Genomic DNA, 27,659 nt, shown 5'->3' with positions numbered 1-27,659 from the left:
GTGGCCCTGAGGTTTGGCTTAAATATTGGACCCCATAGAAGTTTTTTTAGTAACAGTTTAGTCCCCAGCATCAGTCTATCAGTAAGAGAAAGTACCCTTACACCATTTAATAGAAGTTTATCAACCGATAGGAACTAAGTTACTAAAATGTCTAAAAAATTCTATTAGACCCAAATTACTTAAGTTAAACCTCAGGGATGAAATTGTAATTATCAATTTAATTGTAGAGATATTTATTGTGACCTAAGTGATCATCTAATTTTATTCCAACTTACTATTTTTAGAGCGTATTAGATATCTAAGGATTGTGAATGAAAATAAATGATCACTTAGAATACATTGACAATAATCTTATGGTTTGTAATACATCACGTACCCTTATTAAGGGGGTTTTTAAATAATCTGAAGTCATGATATGGTCTGAAAACAATTAGTATGGCCACTTAACATGTGTTATCATTTGATTGTTTTTATGTTTAGGATGTGAGTAACATCATAAAATTGAAGGTATAAAATGGAGAATGAAAGAAAAAAAAAATTATTAGGATTTCCGTAAAGACGAATAGGGTCAATAATTCGCATATCAAAAATTGGAAATCTGGGGTTAAGAGTTAATTTTCCATATCAGGAGGTGCTTATGGTTATGTCCAGAAACATTCTAGGTTCGACTGTGATTTTGCCCTTCTATTTATATTTACATTGAGGGTCTGAACTCTCAAATATTCTCTCCTCTAAGCTTCTTCATCAAAACTTTAGGCAATGGCAGAACTGAAAACCCTTTGAGAAAAGGTTTGCCACATCTACATTTTTACACAAAATTAATTTTAAAATGATATTATCAGCAATTACAAAGATTTTAATTTAAAAAAATGGATTTAATGAGAATAATAATTTACAAGTAAAAATCTGCAATTCAACAACCATCTAAGCCATGCAGAGCCTTGTTTGAACTATAGCCATTGATCTTCCAAGGAAACATGATCCCCTCTGGGAACCTTAAATTTTATCCAACATAAATGGTTACTGAATAATAAGTGAGATTATACTCGATCAGTCTTTGGGAAACAAGGAACACAAGAGATTGAAGATATGGTACAAGATGAGCCAACTCTATTCGCTGTCTGAGTCCTCAGACAGTTCCTCAATTTCTCTGATGCTCTGCACTATATCAGCAACTTTATTTGATATGTGTTCTGTGTGATTCTCTAAATCTTTCAGAATCGTATTTAATTGCTCTTCGTATGCAGCACATCGTCGTTTACATTTCTGCCTCTCGTTGTATAACTCAAGTGATAGTTCACGGATTCTCTTATCCTTCTCATCCTACAGAAATTTTAGATTTGGGGTGAATCCTTGGATCATTACAACAATTCACTGTAATCATTAAAAGAATGATAAAAATGAAATATGTAAAAGTTCAGAAACCAATCAAGCAATGTCAATGAATCAAGAAAATGCTATGATGTTCATATAACCACAACGTCAACTCCCAGGAATATAAATTGTGGTGCAAGTAAATCACCTCACTGAAAACTATTAATTACTTTGTGCTCCATGACAATTGCATAAATACTTAGAAAAAACTATAAGCATTGTATAAAATTAAAAAAAGAGGAGATACAGCTTTAGAGGAAGTGTCCACAAAGTATAGAAAAACTAAGGGCTGAGAAACCATTCTATATAAACTGTAGTATGCTAACCTTGCCCCAAGATAAAATGAACAACAAATTATATAAATCAACCCAATAGCCCCTCCTCATTATGTTCTTTTCTTTTGATAAGAAACTATGAAAATTGTATCAACACAATAGTCCCTTCCAGAGTCAGGTGAAAAAAGAAAAAGAAGATTCCTAAAGTGCCTTAGCAATTGAAGCCCAATGTCAATAGAAAAGGCAAGTTTTATCCCACAACTCCATGATGTTTTATTCTCTTCTCTCACCAAAACAAAAATTATTATTATTGCTTTCCAGCTAAATCACCCAAAGAATAGTTGAAACAATAAATCTCCATAGTTGGCTTTCTAGCCTCTTACAAAGGTAGTGACATAGAAGCTAAGATATCATGGGCACTGTGGGTTTAAATGTTACACCAGTAAGGATTTCGGCAAGTTTATATAAGAACTAACCTAAACCCTTGCACCAATAGATTTACGCTGGATTTTAATAACAAAGCACTATCACCAGATCAACTTTAAAAGCACACTGAAACAATTTGCATCTTTTAGAATTGGATTCTCTATACATGTACAAAACATTACGGTTTTAGTTACAGCGTCAACAAACTTTGCAATTCCAATGACTTCAATAAGATCACAGTTCTTCCACATTCAAAAACATGGATTATCTCATCAACTGCAATAATGTCGAAAGAATTTGGTCAAATATAATAATCATTAAAATCATTCACAAACATACCTCACTAACGAAGAGTTTCCCAGATCCACGCCATGGAACTTTACTAGGACTCATTAGTTTATGATTGTGCTCTTCAACAAATTTGGTTATAACCCATTTTACTCCGTCTCTTAAAGCTACCCTTACCATTGCTTGACAGCCCTCTCGGGTGATAGGTGGTGGGGGGAGAACTCTGTCTTTTCTGTACACATACTTTTTTGCACGAAAACCCTCTCTTGAGCAAACAAAATCTTGACCAATAACTTGATTGTTTACTCGTGATCGACGATTGTGGTGTATACGTATGGTAAAACCAGTGCGCCTGCCATAGGCAGTGTAAAATTCTTTAGCTTCATCCCTTGAGTTGAATTCCATGCCTATATAGGGCTCTAATGTTTCTCTAATTACAGAGAGAGGTTCATCAGACTGTTCTGTTATCTTCTTATCTTCAGCCACAAAAAAATCAAAATTCTTTGAAAAATCATCTTCTATTGTTCCATCGTCATAGCTTTCAGCTTGCACATCAAGGTCACTCTCATCTGAATCAAATCCAAGACTAGATTGGTTATCCATATGCTCGTACTGCACAAATTACAAGTCATTCTCCATGAATCATCATTGTGACACCCAAAAAATTAGGAAGGGGAGGGGGAATCCAACCTAGGTAAAAATAATATCAGTAATTTTGTAAAGCTGCATTTATTATTGCTTCATTATCTATGGTCCACTATGTACCTGCAATTTTGGCATAGCAAGGAAATTAAGGCATGAGGCTGGAGGTTAGACAGGGGCAGTACTTAATTGATGTTTTCATTACAAATTCTACAGTACCATTATGCCTTGAAGAAAACGACACCAAGGAAGAAATTGTATGTTTATTGAACAAAAATAACAGATCAATGATTAAAATAAACAAATAAAACGAGGAACATTCTTCAAATTTTCAATTGATGCGAATTACACAATTCAGGAAACTTAGACCAAGGTTTAGAAAATAGACACAAGGAAAAGACTCTGATAACACTAATATGATAGCAGCTCCTATAAAGGTGAGACAGTAAAATGGCAATAAGGGCAAGTTTTCAAGCACCACCAATCTAAGGTGTTCTTTTACTATTTTCACATGACACGATCATAAATGGATAACAACACATCCAAGTAAGAAGAAAGGTAAACCGTTTTTCATCTTCAACAATTTCATTAACTTTGTTATGGTTTCTCATAAAAGTTCCATATGCGAGTACTTGTTTAGAGCAATCAAAACCACGCTTATAAAATATCAATGATGTGGGCACTAGCTAGTTCAATTAGTTGACTCTCTCGGGTTGTACAAGAGGTTTTGGAATTGAACCTTGCTCACACCAGAGTGGGGAGGGGTTAAAAAACCTAAAGAAAAACCACTAATTTCCAATCCAGAAAGTTGACTGCCAATCAATGAAGTTACATCCCAAACTGCGGACTCTTCACGAAGAAGTTAAAACAAAATGAACTGAAAGACATTGACCTAAATCAAAATGCGACCAACAACTCTTTCACAAAAAAATGAATGGCACCATCACTGTCAATCAATTTCCACAACATTTTTCTAATATTCCAACTCTATCAAATGCTTTTCTACAATCCCTAGCTTAAAAGCCAATGCCTAATCCATCTTTCTCATTTCTACAACAAACTTCATTAATCAAGAATCAACAAATAGCTCTTCTAACTTACATGTTTAACACGCAATACAAATCAATTTTTCCCAAAAAAAATCCACATTGACTGAGCCATACTTGGCTACCAGCTCAGTTACCGGGCCAGTTTAAGCTCATCAACAATCATCCAAGAACTAAAACTTACTCGATAACGCGTTACCGGATCAGTAAGGTAGCCAATCCACAGCACCATAAGTTTACGAAGACTCTAATCATTAAGTTAAGAATCAATCGCGTACAGTTTTATTAAGAGTAATCTAAGAAATTTATCACAATTTTTAATAATTACCGGCACCGTAACGTTACCGGCTGTTTAACGTGACAGGGAGGAGATTTGATTAGCTTACCGTACAAAAGACGGAGCGGGAAGAAACCCTAGGCGATGATCGATCTCGGCAAAGTTTGTTTGATTTGATTTTGAATGGTATTTCCTATTTTGTTTTCCTTGGGAGGATCCAACGGACGAGGATGTTTGATGGGTTTGATGCTGTTTTTGCAAAGACTAAAGGGTATCGATCGAGAGAGTAATTACATTTAACCCCTTTTAAAAGCTTGACCAACAAGTCCACTTAATTTTAAAATCTAGCAAAAACAACCCTGCAGATGAAAATTATGTCAAAGAATTGGTATCTTTGTACATTGAACGAAAATTGTAGCTAGATTCCGTAAGTCTTGTTTCGGCATGTTTTTCTATTTTTTTTTTTTTNCCACAACATTTTTCTAATATTCCAACTCTATCAAATGCTTTTCTACAATCCCTAGCTTAAAGGCCAATGCCTAATCCATCTTTCTCATTTCTACCGCAAACTTCATTAATCAAGAATCAACAAATAGCTCTTCTAACTTACATGTTTAACACGCAATACAAATCAATTTTTCCCCAAAAAAAATCCACATTGACTGAGCCATACTTGGCTACCAGCTCAGTTACCGGGCCAGTTTAAGCTCATCAACAATCATCCAAGAACTAAAACTTACTCGATAACGCGTTACCGGATCAGTAAGGTAGCCAATCCACAGCACCATAAGTTTACGAAGACTCTAATCATTAAGTTAAGAATCAATCGCGTACAGTTTTATTAAGAGTAATCTAAGAAATTTATCACAATTTTTAATAATTACCGGCACCGTAACGTTACCGGCTGTTTAACGTGACAGGGAGGAGATTTGATTAGCTTACCGTACAAAAGACGGAGCGGGAAGAAACCCTAGGCGATGATCGATCTCGGCAAAGTTTGTTTGATTTGATTTTGAATGGTATTTCCTATTTTGTTTTCGTTGGTAGGATCCAACGGCCGAGGATGTTTGATGGGTTTGATGCTGTTTTTGCAAAGACTAAAGTGTATCAATCCAGAGAGTAATTACATTTAACCCCTTTTGAATGCCTCCGTACAAGTCCGCTTAATTTTAAAATCTAGCAAAAACAACCCTGCAGATGAAAATTATTTCAAAGAATTGGTGTCTTTGTACATTGAACGAAAATTGTAGCTAGATACGGTAAGTCTTGTTTCGGCATGTTTTTCTATTTTTTTTTTTTTAATTTTTAATACTTAAAATGTGTTTTTTTTTTTTCAAACATTCCACCAAAAATAATTGTAATTTGTATTTGTATTTTTAATATAAATATAAGATTATTTAAGTATTTTAATATAGTAGTTTAAAAATAGAACTCAAGGAGTTCGAATCCCCATGACTAATAATAAGAGATAACTATTAGAGATTTATTTAAATATTAACTTTAAGACCCTGAAGAACTAGTTGAAGTGTATACAACTGACCCGAAACCCAAGTACCAAAAAAAAAAAAAAAGAAAAAAAAAAAAAAAAACTTCAGTCGGACTGCAACACAGATGGCATACAGGTTACATTAACAAGCCAGGAGGGCACTCACCCAGTCATCCTATCGAAGACTTTATTCACTTTTAATGCTATCCAGAAAACGTTTTAGACATTATCTAAATCTAAAACACATAACATACTGATTTTGATGCTTTATTTGAAAAACTAAATAGGAATTATACATTTTTTATTATTTTTCTAGAAGTGTTAGCTTCAAAACAACTTTAACATGTTTTCAGCATTTCCTAAAAACCATTACTTGTTGAATACAAAAGACTTTTTTCTTATCCAAAATGCTAATATCACAAGCATTTGTGCACTAAAAACACTGTTGCAAGATGAGTTTTGTTCAATATACAAAGCAACTGACATTTTATACTGGTAAGGATAATTCTATGATACTGGATAGTACGATTATTGCGTATATTTGAAACATTGGATGACGATAAGTTGTTATTGAGAAAACCAATGGTGTAAACTCATTGGTGTGAAACTGTACCAATATCATAGTATGACTCGATGACAAATGATGCTAACTCTAGTCAGAGTATGAACTTTCCTGCTCTTCAGATTCAAGTTCTCTCATATTGTTAGTCACTACATTAACCTTCAAAGCTAGCCGCTGAGTGTGTTCCTCAATGTATCTTAAAACCAGACATAATTGTTCTTGATAAGCTGCGGATTTCTTTTTCTCACGATGCAGCTCTGTTGATAGTTCTCGGATTTTAAGATCCTTCTCGTCCTGCATACAAAATTGAGAACATAAGTGATTGTAAACTGTTATAAGAATCGTCAAACTACAAAAATATAAGCCTTACTGCATATAGTAAAATGAGGGTACATGGAAGAAGTTCGGGCACAAAACTCAAGTTTTCAATAAAAAACAATGAGTCTGGGCGAAAAGGCATGCGCAGAGAATGATTCTGGTCATCCAAAAATGTTTTTTAGGAATGAAAAATGGTAGGTCAGGGAATTTCTATCATTGAAAATGTACATGAAAAATTAACTATGAGTCACAGATGTGCACAGTAACTTTATGCAACATATATATAGTATCTAGTGAGTGCAAGCCCAACACTGCTAAAGAAGAGTTTTTTTGGTTCCAGCTATAACTTTTCAATTTAATTATCACTGGATTCAGATGTATTTCTAATCATACTTTGTACTATGAAAAAGAATAATATAAAGCGAACACAAACATAAGAAGGTCTTTTTCAGGATGAACCTACTATGCACTCAATATTCCTAGCAAGCTACACAATGCCTTCGTGAAGTTGGCATTGCGATCATGGACTTTGCAAGGATGTAGACTAATTTTTGAGCCACATACAAACAACAATTCATAAAGCAGAGTATCTTTGTTTCAAACCTCAAATATTTCGAAGTAAACTCAAGATAGGCTCACATAAACTCTTGGTCACAAAAATTCCTAATTTACCTTGTGATAAATCATGTCCTAGCAATTTTTTACTAGCAATTACTGAAACCCTCTCCTTAAAGGTCGCTTCAACACATTCACTAGCACAACCCTAAATACAGGCATCATTACTGATATTTTACCCAGTGCCAGTCAATGGTTAAATAGGTCAGCCTACCAACATACAAATAAACTATATTAGATTGGATTGACTTCAAGAATTTCTAAAAAACTATGAGTTAATCTAATTTCAAACCCAAAGCTGAGAATGTCAGTACTTCTTGATAGTGGCAGCCAGTGACCCTTTCTTCCTTTACTCTCTAATCTCTTCTTACATCCAGCAGTGGAGGTAGAGACAGAGTCGGATGCATTTGAACCAGTGTACATGCTGTTGAAGAAGCAATCATTGCCTTCTGAAGGAGTTAAGAAAGCAGGGTCCCCAGGAGTAGCAAATTAGTCTTATCAACCTCAACTCCACACTGATCACGTAAGAAGTAGCCACTTTCAGGCTTACCTTTTGCTTATTTTGCCATTTTTGAAAGAAAACCTTCCCACTTATATTTTTAAAATGGCAATGATAGATATTTACTACAGATGAAGGTCAGAAACTTAATCCCAATTCAAATTTTGTTCTTCAGCTCCATTATATCCTAGTATAGTTTCTACAGGTCTCGCCACTAGAATAAGCATACCCTTAGCTTTTCTTCGATTATGCAAGTCTAAAGAAACAATACACATGCAAAGCATCATATGGTAAAAACCAGAATCCTCTACCATACCTCAGAGAATGCAATTCTGTGTGATCGTCTAGGTGGTATTTTGCCTGGATTCAGCTCATGATTATGTTCTTTCACAAAACCATAGATAACCCACTTTCCACCATCCTTTACAGCTATCCTCAGCATGGCATTGCATCCCTCTCTAGTGGCAGGCCGTGATGGGAAAACTCTACTCTCTCTATTTGAATATTTTTCCACACGAAAACCCTCTTTAGAGCAAACATACTCTCGACCAATTATTGAGTTATCTTTAAGAGACCGACGTGTACGGTTATTCCGGATTGTAAACCCCATACGCCGTCCATACATCTCGTAGAACTCCCTAGCCTCCTCTGCCGATTCAAACTCCATTCCAATAAATGGTTCTGTAGGTTCTGACATCAACGGAAAACTGGGATCAGATGACTGAATAAAACAATCATTCCCATCCAAATTTCCCGAAAGCTCATCATCTCCAGTTTCGTGGCCATCAAAAGTTTCTGCTAACCATCGCCTATAACTTCTGTTTGAACTAAATTCTTGGCCAGAGGTGCTTGCCATTACAAACCTATCACAATAATCAAAAAATTGAAAAACACAAAGTCCTAAATATAATCACAAAACAGAGCAACAAACCTATAGAAAATGATACAAATATACTGTCAGCATACCACACAACATTTCTTCTTCATGCAATTCACATCAATTTGAAGCAATTTGATTACACATAATTGGGTTAAAATGTGAACACTTAAAGTTTCCTTTTTTAGCTAATTAAGCTTAAAGCCTTATGTGGGTTCCTCTCTAATCAATCAACGCTCACTTAACTAAGCTCAATTCATCAATTCAATGATAAATTCCCACAAAAAGGAGAAACCCACCAAGCAAAAACATACAAACAACAAAAAGAACAGATCAGATCATGAGTAAGTTCATACCAGAGCTCAAATTCTAGGCAAAATGTGAAGCATTTAGGAGGAAGTGATCAAGAAACAGAACTTTTTAAGCGCCCAAAACCCTAGCTCAAGAATGAAAATTTGAACCCAGATAGCATTGGAATTTGTAAATTCAAGGGGCCTCTTGTTTAGCATCCAATCAATAAGAATTTGAGGAGATTTTGTTATTATGTTTTGCATCGTTTTGCGCCATTTTCAGTTTCAGCTTCCAGCTATGGAAACGGACGAAGAAGAAGAGGGAGTGTAAGTGTCAGAGCATTCGCTCTGTTTTTGCTTTCTTCGTTTTTGTAAAATGTTTTCAAAATGTTTTACTGTGAGTTATTTAATAAAGCGTTAATTACAATTTCCCCGTTAGGCATTAGTAAATAATATTTTTTAGGTTTTTAATTAGACTGATTTGGATGTGTTTTAAAACTATTACTTATAAGATTTTTCATGCATTGGTTTTGAGTCTTTTGACTAACTCAAAAACCCCTTAGAATCAATAAAGTGTATTTTTGAAGGGTTAATAAAACACCTTATATCGGGGTGTTTTGGTTGGTTTTAAAATTTTATTCCACAAATACCATATCCACTATAAAACTATCTCAATTATATAAAAAAAAATAAAAATTTAACCATATTATGCACGTCTTCAACTATATTAAATATAAAATAATTTTAAGCAAGTATAAAAAAAATTATTAAAATCTCATTTCTATATACTTTCTTGGAGAAGTTGAGTTACAATTTTTCAATCATCCCACATACTACAAAGAACGGTGAAGAAGAATAAGAAGATTTTATCACATTTAAAGTTATAAAATACTAATAAGTAGAAAACAAATAAAGAACTTTTACCTTATAATTGAAAAAACAAAACTCCCAAGTACTGGTTAGAGTTGGGGTATTTTTATGGGTATATATATAAATTTATAATTTTAAAAAACTGTTAGAACCGCTAAAAAATAAACTTCCAAGCATAGGTTGAGTGTTTTAAAAACTGTTATTAAAAACCCTTAAAAACTAGGGGTGTTCAAAAGAACTGGTTGGAACCGGAATCGGCGGGTATCCTGGGTTTGATTCCGGTTCCTACCCAGAACCAATCGTCAATTGGTAGGTTCCGGTTCTAAATTTTTGGAACTGTTACTGTGCAGTTTCGGTTCCGGTTCCTATAGTTAGGAACTGAAACTAGGAACCAGGAACTGAGGCTAATATAAAATAAAATTAAATATTAGGGGGGGGGGTTAATAAAAACTTTTGTAGAAAAAGTAACGTGAATACATTTATATTTATACTTCATAACATTTAAAGTAAATTGGTTTGACTTTAAAGAATCTACCTTTACAAAGTAATGGAGTTTGTAATTTTGAATTTGTAATTTGTAATTTTATTTTTGTTAACAAGTGCCAAGTGGGGGGGTATTGTAAGTTTTTAAGGGTTTTTTTGTCATTTTAAAAACTTTGGGGGGTCATTGAATTTTATAGGGTACCCAGAACCAGAACCGGAACCATTGTTATAGGTTCTGGTTTTGGGTACCTAGGAACCGGAACCGTCGGTTCCAGTTCCGATTCCAAATTTTAAGGAACCGTCGGTTTCGGTTCCTTCAAAAAGTGCAGGGTACCTGGAACCGAACACCGCTACTAAAAACTGTTACGATAGTTTACTCTCAAAATTATTATAGTAATTTACCCTCATAACCACTACCATGAAACTCCCAAGCCAACCTTAGGTATCCTAAAAATAATTTTCTCCCTGTTGTTAGTATTCCGTCAGGAGTTTACCATATATATTTTAACGGGTCAAGTGTAAAATGCATTAACCAGATGATGAAAACATTAACAAAACAGTACCTATAAAGAGTTAAATTGTCATTTCAGATACCTGAAGGCTGAAGAGGAAATTTGTCCTGTTGTTAGTATTCCTTTAAGAGTTTACTGTTTATTTTTTAAACGGTTTAAGTGTAAAATACAATAGTCTATAATAAATAAAGAACAAATATTATTATAAGGGCTAACTTGTTATTTCGAATACCTGAATGGAAAATTTGTTAGGAGAAATTCTAATGAACCCTCTAATAAATATTATAAAGAAACTTTTTTTTCTTATTTTATTATTTTAGTTTTGTTTTTTTTCTGAGTTTTTTATTTATGAGAATATTAATTAATAATGATAAAATCATAATTATCATTCTATTAACTTGATTGCATTTGATCGCTTGTTACCAACAGCAACAAATAAAAAAATGGAATAGTTCACATGATTTTGTATTTTACATTGATGAGAACAAAAATTGTGTGATTTACAATGAAAATAGATCGAAAATGGTTCAATTTCTACGTTGCAAATGAAGCTAATTCTTGATTTTGAATATTTTTATCTATATCAAAATTTTGTTATACATTCAAGCTAAAGGCCTTCGCAAAAAACAAATATATCAAAAATTCTGTTACAGATTTTCAATGATCTAAAGAACGCAAACTTATAAGTTAGAGACCCATTTTTTTTTAAGTTGTATTTAAAAAGATATTTATATGAACATTATTACATATACAAACTCTTATATTCAAATTAATGTGACACAACTGTTTTATAGCCACATCATTTATCTATTTAAAAGAGTATTTATAAAATTCACTTTATGACACGTCAGTTTGTATATAATAATTTGTACATTTAACATTAATCTATTTATATCAATTGAAAATCGTACTTCCATAACTCTTCAAAGCTTTAAGAAGTAGAAGTTTTTTATGACATAGGATCATTTTAAAGATGAAAACATTATGGTTTTACAATTTTATCCTATCTTAAATAGATTTACCCTAAAACAAATTTGAGGATTTTGTTCCATTCGACGATAAATATATTTATTAAAAAATAATTAAATAAATAATATATATAAATTTGTATTTTTATAGTTTGATAATTTCCTCATTATTTCAAGATTGTATAATTTCTTATTTAGTTTTGGGAGAACGACACTGTCCCACCCAAGGTTTCACGAAACAATCTTTCCCACCCGCCAAGTTTCAAAACGACACTTTCCCACCCACTGTCCGTTACCCTTAACTGAAGAAGGATAAAACGATAAATTTATAAAACAGTCACAGGCTAATGAAGTCATTTCATCCTCTATATATAAAATTAAAGAAACCCTACCCTTCTTCCTCACCCCTCCACACTCCATCGCCGTTCTCCACCCCTCCCCACACCCCTATCCACTCCACGGCCCCAAAATTGCACTTGGCTGTCATCTGCTCCATGCGATTCAGCTTGAATTGCATTCGACCAGGTGTGATTTTGGCCTTCACACCCCACCGTCGTTCTCCACCCTACCGTCCCAAAATTGCAACTGACACTGTTAGGTGGGAAAATTCGTTTGCAACGAAAATCTCTGAGAAAACGGTTGCGCTAACACTAATTCTAGCAGCTCAATCCCTTGCTTGTTTGTTAATCCTTTTGATTGTTGTAATTCCTTTTTTTTTTTTTTTTTTTTTAAAGTGGAGAAGCTTTTGTAATAGTAATTGCTCATGCTTTGTTCTTGTTTATCTCAATACCTAGGTGGCGCACTAGTAATCCTAAAAAATTCCCGGCCCTTACTCCACTTCGAATGCACACTTGATTGAATGCGTTCATTTTCAAACCATCTTATCGCATTTGAAAGTTTTCCTTAATTCGGCCAAGTGTTGTTCATCTTCAAGCTGCCACATTCTAAGAATTTTATGTTGAACTACCTATCTTGTTCACCTTAGCCTTACCGTGAAAAAAGAACTCTATCATTGTAGCATATATAATCTACGCGGCTATCTTTCTTCAAGTGAGAGATAGGGTCGAAAAACCATCGCCCAAAGGTGCTTTTACGAAAGCCAGTCATGGTGGCTAAGAACCTTTACTCATTTGTGATGTGAAGTAAAGCCGCATTTTTATTTTCCAATTTGTTTGTGTTCAGTGAGTAAATCGAGATTCTCTTAAGAGAGAAGGTAGCTCTTTGTCATGAGTTGGACTTTAACCAATACTTTAGGCATTCAACCCGCGAACTTCCTTTATTTGAACGTGATTTTTTGTTACCCTGTTTCCCTTAAACCAAATGTTTATCTTTTGTGTGTTGTTGAATAATGGTTTGTGTGTTGTTGATTGGTGTTTGGGTGGTTGAATTTAGGTTGTTTGGTGATCCATTTTTTACCGGATTCGTGTTTGCTTGATAGTGCATTACCAAAAAAAAAAAAAAGTGTTTGCTTGATGGTGGATTTTTGGCCGGATTTATGTTATTTTGTGATGGATTTGGGTTGAGCATCCATGGGTTATTTGGTGGCCTCGTTGGTGATTTGCAACAGCGGCAGTCGACAGCATAGCACAGGTCCTATTCCTTGTGATTCTGGCCAACTATTTTTGTTCAGATTTAAATTTTTTTTTTTTTTTCAAGCCAAAGATTTGGATTTAGATTCAAATAATAAAGGGTGTTTTCGTCTTTACAATAGTTATACCATGCCAGTTAACATAATTTACTAACGGGTCTTAACGGTGGGTGGGAAAGTGTAGTTTTGAAACTTGAAGGGCGGAAAAGTGTCGTTCCGTCAAACCTCAGGTGGTTTAGTTTTAGATCAGAATAGAGTTCGTTAATTTCTTTATGAATTTTACAATATAATTATTGAAGCAATCTCATCATTCCCCAAGTCTAGATTGGTAATTATTAACTGATAAATCATATTCATCAATGACTTTAGTTTCTTAATTAATTCATTGTGCCCCCTTTAAGAAAGTAACTATAATATTTTTATTTATTTCAAGTTTGAAATAAACGTAAGTTTATGATTCTCCTTTTAAATGACAAAAACAAAGTATATCATCTATTATTATACATTCCAATTTTATAATCAAATTGTTGATAGAGGTATTTGAGGATGAAGAATTCGCTATTGACATTAGTCTTTATAATCAAATTGTTGATAGAGGTATTTGAGGATGAAGAATTCTCTATTGACATTAGTCTTTAGTTCTGATACCATGTTAGACTTTGAAAGAGAAATGAAGAATTCCATAGAAAATTAAGAGAAAGACAAATTCGATTTTGCTTCTTATTTTTATTAACAAACAATCAGAATAATTATGTTTTTATACACTTGAGAAGAAGGAAGAACAGTAGAGTAGAAAATGACAGCACTTTGGGTGCTGAATAGAGTGTAAAAACGACGGCACTTTGGTGAGCTAATAATAGTGACAAAGCAGTGGCAAAATGGCACCACTTTTGAGTGTTGTCAATACTTCCCCTTTGAGCTGGACTGCTCCTGCTTTAGACACCTCAATACTTCCCCTTGAGCTGGTTTGCTTCTGCTTTAGACACTTCAAACCCTTTTTTATTATTCTCTTCCTTCCATATCCACAATCTTTATAATTATTAGTCTTATTATTATTATGTTTTCAATTAGATGCTCAACTAAGGTAATGTAAATTTATCATTTTCTTCCCTTATATGTTAAAATAATAACATTTATATTATTAATTATACCTCTAAAATTTTAATTTCTTCCAATATCTCATTAGTATAATATTTACATTTTCTTACAATCTCATTTCGATAATTCTAATGTTTTACTTTAATGATGAAATCAAAATTAAAATAACAATATTCACATCTATTGTACTTGAATTTTTTCACATATTATGTGAAAACATGAAAAAGATTTAATAAAATTCTTGAATAGTAATACTAGAATGTTCAAGTAGTTTGGGCATCAATATAATTTTAGGTTAAACTATATATATATTTGATACACATTAAAATTTACATGTATTTATATCCAATTTCAACTACTTACCATTTCGATGTTTTAATGTAAAGGTTAGTATATTTATAGTATTTAATGACATTTCTCGTATAGTTATTAGTAATCAATAATTAAAATTTGTAATTCCTTTCTTCAATGATGAGATCAAATTACACTAAATACAAATAGAAATTAAAGTAAATAAATTTCAAGGGCCAAAAGTTATTTATAAAAAAATATTTTGATTAGAAATATCATTGGTCAACTTTTTCATCTTATTTTATACTTCAATTTCAATGGGTCCAAAGTTATTTATAAAAAAATTAACTTACCATATCGTTTTCTCTTTAGAACTGAATCGTGTTAGTTTGGTTCTAACAACATTTTAGAACTTGTCGAACCAAATTTTAGAACTTGAGAAGTGCATTTATAATAGAAGGATTATACACGATCCAAAAGAAACGCAAGTAATTATATTTTCATTCAATTACAAATTCACTTTAAATTTAACTTGGATACTTGTTTTTAGATACTTGTTTAAATCAATTTCTAATTACATAACAAATCTTGAACAATTTATTGAACTGGCAATCAACTCGACCAGTGGGGATTCTCTTTAAAAACGGGTATTGTGGATGGGGTTTAGGTTTAGGAAGAGGATATAGGGTTTGCAAGGGTATTCTTGTTCTTGGAATTAAATGTAGAGTAGTGGTGTTTTTTTTGTTTGATTATAAACAATTTGCTGTCAATCATCTCTTACACATTAATGATGAAAGTTTGTTTAACGTGTTCATTAAACAACGCGGAATGGGTTAGATTGTGTTCATTTTTGTTTTGGAAGGATGATCAGTCAATATAAACAATATCAAGCATCCAAACGACATAATGTAAAGCACATAGAGGATTTTTACATGGTTAAGCTAAAAACCATTTTAAACTAAATCCATGAGACCAAGTCTAGCTCAATCAAATCCACTAGCATCAAGCACAAATGTCAATACAAGATAGATATCAAATACATAAAAAAGTAAACATCCAAGTTTACAAATTTAATTCAAAAATGCTATATCCACCTGAAGTTTCATACCAAACAACTGCACCAAAATACGTGGATGTCACCACGTTGGATAGAACACTGACGTAAATGGACGGCCGACCAATAGTTTCGGATAGCTGTCCATACTTCCTGGACGGCCGTTCATAGTGGAATGGACAAGGGTCCATAAAAAGTATTTAAAAAAAAAAAAATAAAAAACAATGGACTCTTGTCCAAATTCTATGGACGGGCGTCCAGTTAATATGGACGGCCGTCCAAATACCAAAGAAGATGGACACCGGTCCATCTGTTGTGGACGGTCGCCACCTTATAGGGATGGCCGTCCGCATGAGATTGACTGCTGTCCATCGTTTGTGAAATTTTTATTTTTTAAAAAATAATTTTAAAATATAATGGACATAATATGGACGGCCGTCCATGTAGTGTGGACGACCGTTCCTTGTATATGGGTGCCAGTCCATCTAGTGTGGACGACTGTTCTTTTTAAATGGATGCCAGTCCATCTAGTGTGGACGACCATTCCTTGTAAATGGACCACCGTCTGTATTACACAGACTGGCGTCCATACTTTGTTGAAAAAATATTTTGTTTTATATTTTAATGAATGGCTTGTGTAATACGCTTTACAAATAAGCGCCAAATTTTTTTGTGAAATAATAAGGGGAAAAAACTTTCATTTTATTTGTTTTTCTTCTCTTCTCCTTCGTTTGAGTTATTTGTTTTTCTTCGCTTTTCCTTCGTTTGCGTGTTATGTTTCCTTGCTTCGATGCTGGTTTCTTCCTCAACAGCCAAGCAGCAGCAGTAAGACCTCTTTTTATAAAGATAACCGAGAAACAAAAACATTTTAAAGCTCCGAATTTTTTGTTAAGGTAAATAATTTTTGACTTATTTTATATATTCATTTAGTTTCATATTCTATTTTGGATTGAATATATGTTTGATAGATAATATTTGTTGGCGACTGTTGTGAACTAGATTCGTGAATGCAAAAACTGGTATTATTCTGGTACATGATTGATGTAAATGAAGAGAATCGATTAAAGAATGTGCTATGGGTTGATGCTAGATGTAGGGCTGCATATAAAGATTTCGGTGACGTTGTGACCTTCGACACAATGTATTTTACGAACAAGTATGATATGCCATTTGCTGCTTTTGTGGAGGTTGATCATCATGAACATTCGACATTGTTAGGTTGTGCATTAATTTCACATGAGGACACAGAGACATTTGTATGGCTATTTCGTTCTTGGCTTGAATGCATGGATTTTGCTCCTAATGGAATTATCACTGATCAAGATAAAGTCATGCAAAATGCAATTGAGATTGTTTTCCTCGGTACAAGACATAGGTGGTGTTTGTGGCATATAATGAAGAAACTACTTGAGAAGTTAAGAGGGTATAAGGAATATGAAACTATACAGTGTACGTTACAAAATATTGTGTATGATTCGTTGACACATGAAGAGTTCAAAGAATGGTGGAACAAATTCATTGATGTGTATGAATGAATGGTTATGTGGATTGTATAAAGAAAGAGCACGTTGGGTGCCTGCATTTCTTAAAGATACTTTCTAGGCAGGTATGTCTACTACCCAACGTAGTGAAAGTATGCATGCATTTTTCGATGGATATGTAAATTCCAAAACAACATTGAAATAATTTGTGGAACATTATGATAATGCATTGCGAGATAAAGTGGAAAGGGAAAAGGAGACTGATTTTAGATCTTTCAAGTCTTGGATACCATGCATAACTTATTACCCTATTGAGAAACAATTTCAAAATGCATACACAACTGCAAAATTTAAAGAGTTTCAAGAAGAGATTGCGGGGAAGATTTATTATGAATTATCTTTTCTGAAAAAGTCCGATTCGTATGAGCAGTATCAAGTTTTAGAAGATGTTTGGTTTGGAGATAGTAATCGGCGTGTTCCCTTTTTGGTATACTTTGAAGAAAGTTCATGTGATATTCGTTGTAATTGTCATTTGTTTGAGCTCAAAGGGATTTTATGTAGACATGCCATTATTGTATTGATTCATAAAAAGGTTTCACACATTCCAGATAAGTACATTCTACGGCGTTGGAGGAAAAACATAAAAAGATGTCATACGAAAATCAAGGTAAGTTATAATAGGTGGAGCACAAATGTTGAAGGACAACGTTTTGAGAAGTTGTCTAATCTAATGCTGACAGTAGCTGATATGGCATCAAACAGTGAGGAAGACTATAACATGTTGATGGAATTGATGACTGACATGAGAAAAAAGTTGGAACAGAAGGAAAGTGAGGGAGGGCTTGGTAGTAAAGTGGGGGACAATCCTCCCAAAGAGGGGAATAGTCTAATTATTAGTCCATGGGTAGCTCGCAGCAAAGGTCGTCCTCTATGCAAAAGAAAGCAATCGAAGGTTGACGAAATTGTACGTAGGGCTAAAAATAAAAAATTGCGAAAACAAAGATTTGGTCTGAGTTAACCTATTCTGACATGATATTTGTTTTTGAAACATTATTTACTTATTTGAAGTTTATAATAATATTTACTTGATTATTAATGTGTTATGCTACTTTATAGGGAAAGAATCATTAGCAGAGCGAGACAACATTGCTGAAAGTGTACCGGGCACTCAAGTGTTGTCAAATGATGTTGTTGCTACTCAGGTATGAATTATGATGTTGTATAATTGTAAAAACCTAAAGTTTTCTATAACATGTGCTAAATTGTGGTTATTAAACATTGACAGTTGTCCATTGGTCTGGTTCAAAATCTTATAGGAAATAGTAATTTATGTACTAGGTAGGAGGATGTAAATGATGAACATGTTTCATTGGGAGATATTTGATATCGTTAACCGGTTGAAGCATATACATTTGTATTTGGTAAAAATTATTAGCGTTTTGGTTAATTTATGACGAATGCAGTTGAGCTATATGGTGATTCAATTGTTTTGTTTTTATTATTTTTGTTGCTAGTTGGGTAAGAGTAGGCTATTGGTTGTAGGGTGTTGAATTCATAATAATAACGTAAATGTATTAAATGTATATATTATCCTTATTCTGAATGTTTCAGTATATATTATCGTTACATTTCAGTATATATTATTTTACATTTCATTTGAGATTTTAATTTTGATATGTCTTTTGGTATGTTTAGTAGTACATATACATGAGCATTCAGATATGTATTGAACAATAATTAATGATATGATACTATGGCAAATATAATCTTCGTACATAACATTCATACTGAGAATTAACATTCATATGATATTGGAGAAGTTCAGCTAATTGAGAATATCTTATGAAATCAAACTTTATTAATTAACATATTTGTGTACATACAGTTTAGTATTTGAACTACACATAATGACAATTAAAATTCATAGTGCGTTCCCCAAGGATGTTGAGAAGGTGGAGGTTGTTCAAAAGTTCTTCATCCTAGTGTATGGGGTGGAGGCTGACTGGAGGAGGAGGAGGCTGGTGACAATTTCTTCATCATGTTGGATATTTCTGTCATGCGTTCCCCAAGGATGTCAACCGTTTCTTTTATTCTTGATGCGAACGAGTTGAAATCACTTTGCAATTGATCCTGTTGTTCCTGCATTTTCCTCTCAATACGTGAAAAACTCTCCTCTTGAAACCTTTCGATTCGATCAAATCTACTTAGTATTTCATCTAAGGTATGAGAAGACATTTCTTCTACATTCTGAGAAGATCTAGGTTCAATACTCGTTCTTCTTCTTTTGCGCACATAGACTCGTCCTTCATTTTCCCCTTCTGGAACAGGGACACTTTCCTAAACCGTTGCTTCTTCCTCTATTTCATCCCTAATCAGAAACCATTCTCCTAACATATTCTTTTTAATCAAACCCATTTTCCACAATGTGACATCCCCCAGCAAATTATTTGCAAAAAATGTTATCTTATTGGCTTCATTTGAAGGGGTGATCTCTAAACCCAACTTTTGACATATTAGCGTAACAAGCATCTCCTAATAAATTTCTCCTTTTTATGCTTTAATCTCTCCAAACTTCTTAATCAATAACTTGGCTAAATTTACTTGCTTCCTTGTTATTGCTGCTTCCATCAACAATAAATCCTTGACTGTCACATTTCCATTTGTCTCTTTCCTGCCATTAAATGTGAAAGTTAGAAATCTATGAAAAACTCTCCTGATAGGATTCTATAACTTTGTAGATTTACACCTATGTGGATGATAAACCCCTATTCCAGAAACATATGTCCAAGCTTGTTTGGAATCCCACATTCTGGATACATTATCCAAACCTTCAAAATCAATCCCTATCCAGTTTGCTAACTCTTGTGGCCTCACTACATGTGAATCTTGAAGGAATTTGGAAGAAAAATGTTTGAACTACAGTTTAATAAAAAGAAGCAGAGGAAATAACGTTAAATGTAAACTGATTCATTTAAAGCAAAAGCTTATTACAGACTGCTTTATATATAGCAGTAGCAGAGTAGTTAACTTTATTGAAAACGACATCGCTTTGGCACTTTTACAATAAGCCCTTAATCTTTATAGACTGACACTTTGATCCACATTCCCCCTGAAACCAAGCCAAGGTCTATTCTTTGCAAACCTGACTTCTTAGCTTTCTTTACTTCACAGTCTGACTCCTTTATTCACAGTCTCCCTGAAACCAAGCCAGGAGTCTCTCCTATCTTGCAATGGTTCAGAATGTCAATTATTCCACAGTGTCAACTTCATATTAGTCAACTTTACTACACTTGACAAACCGGTCTGCCTCTATTATTTCCTTTACCTCTTACTCTTCCAATTTGAGGAAAACCAGGGGTGTTGTTACTAGAAAAAGGACTTCCATACTGTCCTATGTGAGCTGAAGCTGGATAGGGATTAATGGAAGGTAAAACTCCTATATTGGAAGCAAGAATCTGAGACTGATAATTTGGCAGGTAATGTTGAGGTGTAAAGGAATGATTTGGTATATTTGGAATAGAGAAAGATGGTAGTGGCGTATTTGGTAATAGGGAAGGGTTATTAGTGGACATTGTGTTGGGCATTGTGTTATTGTGGAAAGTAGAATAGGATGTTGAGCTTCCTAAATTATTAGTGGCAGTAATATGAACGACACTATTTGAGAAGTTAGGAGAATTAAATTTCTCAATTCGCATCTCATACTTTTGAAGCAAGTATTGTGCCTCTTGTAATGAAACAGAATCAAATTTAGACTCAATCCTAGAAGTTAGGTTGACGATGACAGCATCAAACTCTGGACCAAGACCATCAAGAATCAGTTGCAACAAATCTTCATCAGAAATCAACTGTCCACTTGCCGATAAATTCTCAGCTATACCTTTCATCTTTTTCACATATTCACTAACAGTTAAGTTCCCTTTTTGAGTGTTTTGTAGAAGGTTTTTAAGATGCAAAGTTGTTGCCTTAGAGTCATTTAAGAATTCATGCTCAAGAGTGAGCCAAATAGCAGTAGATGTCTGACACTTGGACAAGTAGCTAAACATACATTCGGATATTGATGCTAGCAACCAAGTAATCAAAAATTTATCAGTCCTTTTCCAAGCTACATATGTTGGATTAACTAAATTTCTTGCCCTAATTTCTCCTGTTTCTGAAGTGGTTTCATTCTCATTATCAATTAGTGGAGTAGGGCAGGGAACTAAACCTGTTAAGTGGTCTTCAAGCTCATGAGCTCCAACTGCTGATAAAACTTGCGATTTCCAGAATCTATAGTTGTCCCTGTAATTGTCTCTTGTCAACTTAGGGTTTACAACTTTTAGGCTAGAAGGAAAGGCTGATGTGAATGAGTTGGACGAGCTATGAAGCATGTTAGTCCCTGATTTCATTGACTGATCAGAATCGGAGGAATTCGCCATTGACAGTTAGTCGGTGGCTCTGATACCATGTGAATCTTGAAGGAATTTGGAAGAAAAATGTCTGAACTACAGTTTAATAAAGAGAAACAGAGGAAATAACGTGAATTGTAAATTGATTCATTTAAAGCAAAAGCTTATTACAGACTGCTTTATATACAGTAGTAGCAGAGTAGTTAACTTTATTGAAAACGACATCGCTTTGGCACTTTTACAATAAGCCCTTAATCTTTATAGACTGACATTTTGATCCACACTACACAATTCTGATTCTTTAATCTAAAAAACATTGTATACGTTGGAAAATCATCAGTACCTGTCTCCATAACTTCCAAACTATTAAAAAACTCATAAATCAAATGCTTATGTCCATCATATCTAATACTCACCAACTGGTCTCATTTCAAATTACGGATCCAACCGTTAATCTCATCACCTAAACCCAAACTTGTTATAAATCCTAAATCCAAACTTCTTCCAAGACAAATATCTCTTTTCGCCATCTCTTTGTATTGCTTTTTATGTTGCATGTCTCGAAATTGGACTCCAGATGACGATGTGCCTCCAAGAGGAATGATTGTGTTTTTTGCTATTACCATTTTCTGCTTTCTTCTAAAACCAGCAACTTCCTGGGAAAAACATGTCCATAAGTAATTCTGCAGATATTCAAAAAAGACAAACAACTTCATGTTATAATGACAACAGACACAAACAACTTCATGTTATTTATTTCACATGTTTTCTTTACTGCCAACCTGTAATAAGGGAACAGCAGAAGTTGTATAATTTATGAGTTGTAGGGCACTTCTATCAAAAATTTGGCATATACAACACTCATGATCACCCACGTCAAAACTCCTACAATCACTCAAAAGGGAATATATATTCATTTTCCTAAAACATGGATAAGACATTGAGGTGTTATACAAACTTTCTTATGACAGCATATATGTTTTTCATTATAAATGTACAAAATTTTATAGCCATTCCCTCATGGCTTCGTATATGAGAGCTACTTGTTGGAACCCTCATCTCTGTATTGAAACAATGCACACAAGTTGTTTCCAGAAAACATAGTGTGATATATTTCCTGTTTTTTTCCAAATAATAAAATGAAAAATAGAAAAATAACTAACAGAACAATCACAAGAAAATCAGACCAAAACATGCACAACAACCCACAATAAGCCCCCTATCCCAATCATGCATAACAACATCACCAACTCTGCCAGACATATATCTGCCTTCATAAAACACCCTTATGGTTTTAGGATGAAAGTATTCTGCATTTTAGGATGAAATGATTTAGATTCTCTGAGAAGGCAATGAATGACTGGGAAGCATGTCATATAAAACAATGGTGCAATATGCATGATGTTGTTTAATTCTTTCCAGTTGTTGGTCAACATTACTATGCTTGACATGACATATATCATCGGCACTAGAATGGATATAAAAGCTAGATAACAAAGCCTTTGCTCCCACTCTGGTTACCATGCTCATGTCCATTTTCACCCCACTCAGAAAGACAAAAATTGAATAGCCAAACTCCCCTAAGGTGCCAAGCAATTGAACACTATCTTCTGACATCAGAATATCTAACCATTGTTTTGGAAGCACTGCTTCAGATAACAATACAATAGCCTAGCTTAGCCAAAAAAAAAAAAAAAGCTAATTCGTACCTCAAATAAAGAATAATAATAATAAATAATTTTATGAAATTCTTGAGATTTTAACATACAATGATCTGGGAAGTCATGATTGGCAAGCCTATATGTTTGAGCATAGAATGAAAGCCTAGAGTGAGGACAAAGATCAAAACTATGATCAACTGAAGTCTAGGAGGTGCATAATCAAGCCATCTATAATTTTGATCATCAGATGCTGTCAACAAGCTCAAAAGCTTTAAATGAAAAAGGACGAGCTCAAAAGCTCAAAATAGATTCAGTTTTAGCTTATTTAACAGCCATAATCTAGTGCACTGTTTTGGATGAAGTTGGTGCCGGCACAAACAAGATGTACTGCTAATTTGTTATACTAACTTCACATTTGAACTGAGGCGGCCATGTACTAAAGGGCTGAAAGTATTCTGCATTTTAGGATGAAATGATTAAGGCTAGTAGACTGTCTGAACCATACAAAAACCAACAACAACCAGCCACTAAAGCACCCACTAAAGCACCCATTTTCTGTGAAACAATAGAATACCGAGACAAATACCCAACAATGCATCAACATAAGTAACAGATTGCCAAGTTTTCAGGTGATAGGCTCAATAAAACACCACAGTAAACACAATGTCAGAACATTTTATCATTATAGAGCAATTGTTCAATTCTTCCTCATTGAATCAGAAATTAAGTAAAAAATTTCTCAAATCATCCTAAACAAGAATATACTCATAGCTGGAGTCCAGACAATGACGATGAAAAAGTGAATAGTGGTGGCAGATAATTGGCTTCAACAGCGGCAGATAGTGTGGCTTCAACGGTAACACTCTTCAGTGTTTCTTCTGCAAGTTTTTAAATCCCTAAACAAAATGTCAAGTTTATGAAATTTTAAAATTTTTAACATACTATGGACGACAGTCCATTTAATGTGGATGGTCGTCCATATTAGATGGACGACCATCCACATGAGATGGACTGCCGTCCATTTAATTTTTTGTTTTTATTTTAAAAAATAAATTTTGGAAAATTAGATGGACGGCCGTCCACACCTGATGGACCACCGTCCATCTAATTTTTTTTTTATTTTAAAAACAAAATTTTGGATTTCTTATGGATGCCAGTCCATCTATTGTGGACGGCCACCCCGCCAAAATGGACGACTGTTCATACTAGATGCACTGCCGTCCATCTAATTTTTTTTTTTTTTTAAATTTAACACTAAATGGACGCCAGTCCATCTGTTGTCGACTACTGTCCCTTGGAGTCCATCTAGTGTGCTTATTTGGACGGCCATTTATATCAAAGGGACGCCCATCCCTAGTATTTGGATGGTGGTCCATTTTATTTTTAAATATTTGCTATGGACCGTCGTCCATTCCTGAATGAATGGCGATCCACGAAGTATGGACGGCCGTCCAAAAATGTTGGACGGCCGTCCATTTACGAAAGTCTTTTATAGTGTCTTATGTGGTGACGTCCGAGTCAGGGCCACGTGTTTCGGTGTAAATTTTTGGTACCCATTTCCGGTGTCTGTAGCACTGCTATAGAGTAGTGGTGTTTTTTTGTTTGATTATAAACAATTTGTTGTCAATCGTCTCTTACACATTAATGATGAAAGTTTATCTGATGTGTTCATTAAACAACACGGAATGGGTTAGATTGTGTTCACTTTTGTTTTGGAAGGATGATCAGTCAATATAAACAATATCAAGCATCCAAACAACATAATGTGAAGCACATAGAGGATTTTTGTAACGCCCCACTTGAGGTACGTAGTAAATTATGTTGTATGTTTGAATGTTTATTGCTTTGTTCTCATTTGAACTTGTATGTTGTTATTTTCAGTTGGATGGCCCTTAGTTGGTTTGGCTAAGTGTTTGCCTTGATTTTGGTTGAGTTTTGGTGAAGTTTGAAATTTCGGTCTTCGCCGCAGCGATGTTGGCTTGGTAATTGCGGTGTAGGTTCTGTAATTTTTCGCCGGGGAAATGGAACTTTCTTCACCGCGGCGACGGGACGGTAGAAAAGTTTCTTGAGGTTTCTAGATAATTCTCCATAAGGGTCAAATGACCTTTCTACCCTTAATTAGTAGGAAAAGTGGGGAGTGAATTGTATGGAAATTTTATGGAGAATAGTTAGAGTGGGGGTGTGATTGTAATGATTTAAAGGACAAGGATGGAATTTCTAAGGAAGAGCAAGGGCAATATGGGAATGAATGAAGAAAGTTTGAGCTAAAAAGGGGATAAGCTTCATAAACCCGTCATTCATTCTTCTTTCACCGCCTCTTCCATTCTCCATTTCCTCTCAACTCTTCCTTCAAGCTTTCAAGGATCTTTGAGGGCTTTTAGTTGGATTTTGCTGGAGAATCAATCTAAGGCATCCTAAGTTAATGATTCATGATTTAGATGTGAAGTTTGGTAGATATTTGTATCTTAAACTCTTATGGTGTTATTGTTTAAAGGGTAGAGAAGAGACAAGCATTCCAAAGGAAAGGAAAGTGCTATTGTGATCTCTCCATTTCAAGGTAAGTAAATCCCAATCCAAGTTGATATTTGAGAGCTCTTTTGTTTGAGTAGAGATTTAGTAGAAATTGTGTGTGTATGATAGATGATATGTTATTGAGAATTGAGATGGAGATGAATAATTGTTTTGCGGTTGGTAAATACACTTCAATCATGAGAAGTGTGATGTGTGATGAGAATGTAGTTGAGATGAAATTGGAGGAGATTGAGAAATCTTTTTGGAAGTGTTATGTTGTGACAAGAATTATAGCTATGTGAGGGAGTTTCCTCCCATTTTGGGTGGTTCAAGAGAGGGATAGAACCATAGATAAAGTAGAGTTTATGTATGCATACTAGTTGTTTGATGAAATGCCTAAGAGAATCATGAGTAGTAAACATTAATTCTTGCAACATTGCATGTTGGCATTTCATGAGTGCATTAGGGGAGAAGATTAATTGTGCATTGAGAAGTGGCTTGAGAAAGAGTAGAGAACTATGTGTATGAACTACTTTAAGAGTAGAGAGAATGAGAAAAATACTAAACACGGGTCGGTGCTTTGTGATCTCCACTCGGTAGTTATGCAAAATGGGTTGGTGCTTTGTGATCTCCACCCGAAAGTTATGAAAGCGGGTTGGTGCTTTGTGATCTCCACCCGAAAGTCATGAAGAGTGGGTTGATGCTGTGTGAACTCCACTCGGCCGTGCCTCCGGTAAGATAAGGCCGTGACATATAGCAGAAGTTAAGTAAGAGAGCTGTGTGAAAGAGAAAATAAATGAGATGAGAAAAAGTGTAAGGAAAGAATTAAGAGAAAGAGTTGCGGGGACAATCGAGTAGAGGATTTACTTACTGAGCATTATTTTGTGTTCACCCCATTGTTTTTCTTTGTGGTTGCAGGATCTAGGTGAGAACGTAGTCGGATGGGCGCTAGCAAGCGAGGAGCAATAGTTACACTGTCCGCCATTTTAATGACATTTTATAAATGATACTTTTGTTTTGTATAAAGAATGTTTATATGTAATAAAAGGAAATTTTGGACTCATTTACTTTTACTAATGTAAATGTATTCTACTTGATATATTTCTATGAGTACCCTAGTATAAAGCAGTCACTATAATTTTAACATGGTTCAGCTAAAAACCATTTTAGCCTACATTTATGAGACCAAGTCTAGCTCAATCAAATCCACTAGCATCAAGCACAAATGTCAATACAAGATAGAAATCAAATACATAAAAAAGTAAACATCCCTGTTTACAAATTTAATTTCACTCTTTTGATTAAACAAACGCCCAGCCACGATCTAATTGGATCCAAGCTACCTCTTGGATAGCACAAGCTCCACTCAAACTTGGACAGCTAAAATCACCTTTCAACTCACTAGCTTGAACTTCCTTCAAGCTTCACCGATGAAACCACGTTCCAACAAATACTCAATAGCAAGATAAACTTATCAAAATGTTTGAGGAATGACCAATAAAGGAATTGATTGAATGAACAAACTCCGCAATAATTTCGGAGAACAAAACAATGGAATATTTAGGTTCAAAGAGCAAGGAAAATGATGATGAAAATATATAGTCCTTGCTCAACCAATCTCAATGGTACACATAGCCGACAATTTCTTCCAACTTTTGTTGGACTACTTACAATTTCTAACAACCTTTGCTGGACCACTTTGAGACAGACATACACCTATAAAGTGACCTTTCACGCAAGTTTCATGAATGAAAAATATCTTAACCAGCAAGGAAAAAAACG

General features: G+C 34.3%; 2 protein-coding genes across 5 annotated transcripts; both read right to left on the bottom strand.

The window, feature by feature from the left end:
• Window positions 1-843: 843 nt before the first annotated feature.
• LOC116122903 (protein FAR1-RELATED SEQUENCE 5-like) lies at window positions 844-5,401 on the bottom strand. Of its 4 annotated transcripts, XM_031408706.1 has the most exons (4): window positions 4,438-4,538; window positions 3,054-3,128; window positions 2,415-2,975; window positions 844-1,323 (listed from the first exon to the last, which is right to left on the bottom strand). In XM_031408706.1, the coding sequence occupies exons 3-4, from the start codon at window positions 2,964-2,966 to the stop codon at window positions 1,111-1,113; spliced, it is 765 nt and encodes a 254-aa protein (XP_031264566.1). In that variant the 5' UTR covers window positions 2,967-2,975; window positions 3,054-3,128; window positions 4,438-4,538; the 3' UTR covers window positions 844-1,110. The 4 variants fall into 4 exon arrangements, with proteins under 4 accessions (XP_031264566.1, XP_031264568.1, XP_031264565.1 ...); XM_031408708.1 differs by lacking the exons at window positions 3,054-3,128; window positions 4,438-4,538 and adding an exon at window positions 5,271-5,401; XM_031408705.1 differs by lacking the exon at window positions 3,054-3,128 and having other exon boundaries at window positions 4,438-4,571.
• Window positions 5,402-6,184: 783 nt separating this feature from the next.
• On the bottom strand, window positions 6,185-9,338 carry LOC116122901 (protein FAR1-RELATED SEQUENCE 5-like). The gene is made up of 3 exons (XM_031408703.1): window positions 9,042-9,338; window positions 8,125-8,671; window positions 6,185-6,670 (listed from the first exon to the last, which is right to left on the bottom strand). The coding sequence occupies exons 2-3, from the start codon at window positions 8,662-8,664 to the stop codon at window positions 6,467-6,469; spliced, it is 744 nt and encodes a 247-aa protein (XP_031264563.1). The 5' UTR covers window positions 8,665-8,671; window positions 9,042-9,338; the 3' UTR covers window positions 6,185-6,466.
• Between the last annotated feature and the right edge of the window lie 18,321 nt (window positions 9,339-27,659).

Source organism: Pistacia vera, unplaced genomic scaffold (assembly GCF_008641045.1).
Source record: "Pistacia vera cultivar Batoury unplaced genomic scaffold, PisVer_v2 Contig1389, whole genome shotgun sequence".
NCBI lineage: Eukaryota > Viridiplantae > Streptophyta > Magnoliopsida > Sapindales > Anacardiaceae > Pistacia > Pistacia vera.
This window is presented reverse-complemented; position numbering and strand designations above follow the sequence as displayed.